The 5,034-nt window shown below is 50.0% G+C and overlaps 1 protein-coding gene across 1 annotated transcript in view; it reads right to left on the bottom strand.

The window, feature by feature from the left end:
- Positions 1-3,218: 3,218 nt before the first annotated feature.
- The window catches only part of LOC138144249 (uncharacterized protein C15orf39 homolog), a 5,649-nt gene continuing 3,833 nt past the window's right edge, over positions 3,219-5,034 (bottom strand). The window contains 3 exon segments of the mRNA XM_069065610.1: positions 3,219-3,596; positions 3,628-4,266; positions 4,268-5,013. Of these exon segments, the coding sequence (XP_068921711.1) occupies positions 3,219-3,596; positions 3,628-4,266; positions 4,268-5,013 (1,763 nt within the window).

The raw sequence follows: 5,034 nt of genomic DNA, 5'->3' as shown, positions 1-5,034 counted from the left end.
CAAGTGGGAGCTAACAACTCCACAAGACATTAAGAAACAATAAAACAAAGTCAAAAGAATGAAAAAAAATAGAAGAAAATGTGAAATATCTTATTGGAAAAACAACTGACATAGAAAATAGATCCAGGAGAGATAATTTGAGAATTATCTGAGACTACCTGAAAGCTCTGCTCAAAAAAAGAGCCTAGACCTTTTATGTCAAGAAATTGTCAAGGAAAACTGCCCTAGAACTACAAATAGAGGATCAAATAGAAATTGAAAAAATCCACCAACCACCTCCCCCCCAAAAATAAAATTAAAACTCCCAGGAATATTGTAGCCAAATTTCAGTGCTCTCAGATAAAGGAGAAACTATTAAAAGCAACCAGAAAGAAACCTTTCAAATATCATGAAACCACAGTCAGGATAAAACAAGGTATGGCAGCTTCTACATTCAAGGATCAGAGGGTTTGGAATATGATATTACAGAAGGCAAAAGAGATAGGATTGAAACCAAAAATAATCTATACTCCTTCAGAGGAAAAATAATGTATGTTTAATGAAATAGAAGACTTTTATGCATTCCTAATAAAAAAGAACTGAATAGAAAATTATACTTTCAAATACAAGACTCAAGAGAACTACAAGGTAAACATGAAAGAGGAATCATAAGGGATTCAATGAGGTTAAATTGCTTACATTCCTATATAGGAAGATGATACTTGTAACTCCTAAGAACTTTATCATTATTAGGGCAGTTAGAATGAGTATACATAGACAGAGGGTACAGGAGTGAGTTAACTGTGATGAGATGACTTCAAAAAAACAAAATTAAGGGATGAGAAAGAGGGATGTATTGGGGGAATGGAGGAAGGAAGAGGTAGCATGGGGGAAATTATCTCACACAAAAGAGCTTCAAAAGAAAGAGCCTTTACAGTGGAGGGGAAGATAGTGGGAGGGAGGGGGTGGTGGGTGACACTTGAACCTTACTCTCATCATAATTGGTTCAAAGAGGAAATAACATACAAACTCAGTTGGGTATAGAAATTTATCATATCATACAGGAAAGGAAAATGAAAAGGGGACAAAAGAAGGGCAGAAGGCACTGATAGAAGGGGGAGTAGGTTAAGGGAGGCAATGGTTGGAAGCAAACAGACTTTTGAGGCAGGACAGGAACAAAAGAGAAAAGGGGGTGGAGGTAGGAATAGGATGGAGAAGAAAATATAGTCATCATAGCCATATGTAGTCATCATAACTGAATGTGAATGGAATGAACTAAACCATAAAATAGAAGCAGATGTAGACTAAATGGATTAAAAACTAAAATCTGACAAGTTGTTTACAAGAAACATACTTGAAACAGAAAGACACACACAGAGTAAAAATTAAGGGCTGGAGCAGAATCTACATTGCTGTAGCTGAAATTTTAAAAAAGCAAGGATAGAAATCATGATCTTAGATAAAACAAAAGCAAAAATAGATATAATTCAAAGAAACTACATTTTGTTGAAAGGTACCATAGACAATGAAATTAATGTCAATACTAAACATATATGCACCAGATGGAATAGCATCCAAATTCTTTTTTTTTTCCAAAACAATCCAATAACTTTTATTGGCGTGTTGCTACCCGGGCTGGCCACCTCCTTACAAAATATTAAATAGTGAAGGGACTGACTTGGACCAAGAATTGTACAAACTGTACACACACAAGGAAAGAGGGCTCATGTGCGGCCATGGGCTGCAGGGAGGGGAAGCAGAGAGCCAGGCCAGGCTGCCTGTGGGGTCCATGAGGAGGGGGTGGTTTTTCTGTCTCCTTAAATGTGTGCTGATTCTCAAGGGCCAACTTCTAGAGAGGGAGGGATGGTGAGGGCTCTGTGCCCATCCCACCCCTTCCTGTTCCTCCTGTGGCCAGGGTACTAAGAGGGGATGTTTGCAACCAAGCTTGAGGCAGAGGCCTCTGGGGTATGTACAGCCATCACAGATGGACCAAGGGCCCTCCCCTTGGAGGCAGGAATGTGTCTTGGACATAGCTGATGGGGAGTGTGCCCTCCCCTGGTCTGGAATGCTCAAGAAGACTGCATTTCTTAGGAGTTTAGTGGCAAACAGCTTTAAAATGTCTCCTGTTCTCCCCTCCCTCGGGCAGTGCAAGAGGCAGACCTGGGGCCAATACAAGATACCCTGATGGGTGTAGCACTAGTCCAGGACACCCCCACAGTTTTTTTTTAAATGTAGAGGGTGCTTAATGTTGCCTTTGTATCCCTTGGTGCCTAGGATGGTACCTGGCATAATAAATAGAACTGAACTGAGACCAGGACTGGGGAAGCTGACTGGCCATCCTGGGTGACCTCATTCTCTGTCCAGGGTCTGCCCACCCAAGGCAGCCAGCTCTCCTCAGTGTTGAGACATGCCTCATTTTCTGGTGTGTCCCTTCCTTTAACAGATTACTAAGCAAACTCCTCCCTAGACCCATGACTTAATGACCAGAATCAGAATTTGATCGGATAGGACACCATGGCAAACATTTATGACCAGATATCTGGCAATGTTTTTCTTCAGACCAACCAGATATTCCAGGGCAGGATCTGAAGAAGTAGGGGGTGGGAGGGGAAAGAGGGCTTGACTTTCCTGGGGAATTTTGTGCTTTAGGAGGGTCCCTGGAAGCTCCCCCCTCACCACATACTACCTGAAGTCAGGGCGAGCCTGGGGCTGAAGCAGCAGAGGGGTTTGTACCTGGGTCTCTTGTCTCCACCCCAGGGCCAAGGAAGAGCAAGAATGGGGGGATACCTGGAGCAAAGACTTGGCCTGGGGCTAGTGAGAGGAGGTAGCAAGCCAAAGAGAACAAGGGAAGGGAGAAAAGAGGACCAGCCTAAGGTTCAAGTCCTGAGAGACAGAAGAGAACGGAGCCTCTAGTTGTCAGCCAAGTCCTTGCTCTGGAGGGGAATATCGGGGTGGGGCGTAGAGGCAAGCGCAGACTGGAATAGGGAGGAAAGGGCAGGGAATCCTTGGTGCTCAGCCTTGGAAGGCCAACAGGGCATGGAGCCAGGCCCTAGGTCTTCCTTGGAGCCAGAGCTGGCCCTCCTGTTCATTCTTTGGGATATCCAGGGGGCACTGGACCTAAGGCTCACATCTTAGCTGAGCTACAGCAAGCATAGTCTTAGAACGTAAAGCCTTCAAATCTCAGCCTTGGAAGGGAACTCCTGCCCTGGCACGGCACTTCAACATGGTGCCCAGCTCCGCTACCCCACCAGCTCTGGGTAGGCTGGGGGCTGGGTCTGTGCCAGCTCTCTTCTCCTGCCTGTGGGCAGTGGTAGGCCACCTTGCCAGGTGGACTGGAGCAGGCGATGGAAGCGGGCATGGAGCAGGGAGCCAGGAAGCCCAAGAGAGCCCTGGTCTTCTGCTTCTGTGCTGGGCTTGGCTGCTGAGGCTCCATCTGGTACAGGCTCCATCTCAGGGGTGGCCCCTAGCTGTCCAGACTCCTCAGAGCATGGCCCAGGGGTCCCCCTCTTCTTCTTTTTGTCCTTGGAGCTCCCGGGTTCCAAGTTGGCTGAGACTGGGCTGACTTCTCCGAACTTGGAGCCTTCTGAGGGAGCAGCTTCTGCCTTAGCTTGGGGTATCTGCTTGTTATGTTCTGTTGGAGGCATGGACGCCAGGCTGTGAACAGGAACCGAGCTGTCTCCGGGTGCAGTCCCGCCACTGTAGGTCCAGAAGGTCTGGATAGATGTCTGGGAGCTGCCGAAGGGCCAGGAGCTTAGGCATGCGGGAGGTGCAGCTGTCCAGGGCACAGTCTCTTAGCGCCCGCTCCTCTGACAGTGTGGTGGGGCGTAGCTCAACTCGGTGTTCCTGGAGTACGTGGTCCACTGAGGACCCCGGCAACTGGGGAAATAGCTTTTCCTTGACCAGGTAGATGGGCACAAAGATAGCTCCAGCATGCACCACATGGGGGAAGGGACACTTGTGGGTGAAGAGGAATGTCTCCAGCTGGGCCAGCAGCTCGGCCAGGAGCCCCTTTACACCTACACGGCTCAACCATGTGTCCCGGGCCCGCCCCTCAGTCACTCGGGGCCTGCTCTGGCCTTTGGCTGGGGAAGATGATGGTGGCAATGGGAGAGATGAGCTCTCTTCAGCCTCCTCCAGCCACTCCCGGAGCCTTTCTGATGAGGTGTGTGTCACAAATTCAGAGATGGCATCACACAGCTACATGTGGAGGCCTGTGAAATGCTGCTCAGTGCTGCCCACGTGGGTAGCAGCAGTCTCTGGGCCCCTGCTGGCCTTGCTTGCAGTGGGGGGCCGGCTCAGACGCAATAGGGGGCACGGGAGGTGTAGGCTCTGGAAGTGTCACATTGAAGCAGGTTACCTGCAAGGGCTGGATGAGGAACTGGAGTCTGGCAGTCTAGGCAGGGGCAGGAGCAGGGGCAGCAGGGGCAGGAGCAGGGGCAGGAGCAGAGGCAGGGGCAGGAGTAGGAGAAGGGACAGGGGCAGGAGAAGGGGCAGGGGCAGAGGCTGGGGAGGGGACAGGAGCAGTGAGGGGTGGGGGCGCTGGCCAGAGAATCTTGAACTTGTGGAACATGAAGGCCACGGAATTGTGGAAGCTAGTCCTTGGGATAGTCTCAACCATGGTGGGTACCAGGGGAGGCGGGACAGGCGGCCTGGGTTGTTCCTCCTGGACTGCCTGGTTAGTTTCTGCCACATCTGTGGGTGGTACAGGCTCAGTGGGCAACTTCTGGCTTAGAGCCCCCTTGGAGAGCTCAGCCAATTGTTTCTTGAGGCTCAAATCCAGTGCCACTTCCTCCTTGGGTGGGCATTGGCTGCCAGCATCAGTCCCAGGCTCCACTTGGGGCTCCCCACATGGAGGAAGCAGCAATACCTCACTCTCCTCACCATGCCCATCATCAACAACGTCTTCAGCTTGGTGCCCTACAGGGACTACCTGGACAATCGATGTGAGAAGGTGCCTGACTTCCCCCTGCCCCAGGCCCAGTCCCTCAGCAACTCGTGCTCCCTGGTGTCTTGCCCAGCTGCAGACTCTGAGGCCTTTGGGGAGCTGCCCAAGGA

Source organism: Petaurus breviceps, unplaced genomic scaffold (assembly GCF_028583685.1).
Source record: "Petaurus breviceps papuanus isolate PSGF00001 unplaced genomic scaffold, PetGlider_PUasm1.0 90692, whole genome shotgun sequence".
NCBI lineage: Eukaryota > Metazoa > Chordata > Mammalia > Diprotodontia > Petauridae > Petaurus > Petaurus breviceps.
The sequence above is the reverse complement of the archived record's forward strand: the minus strand, read 5'-3'. Positions and strand labels throughout refer to the sequence as shown.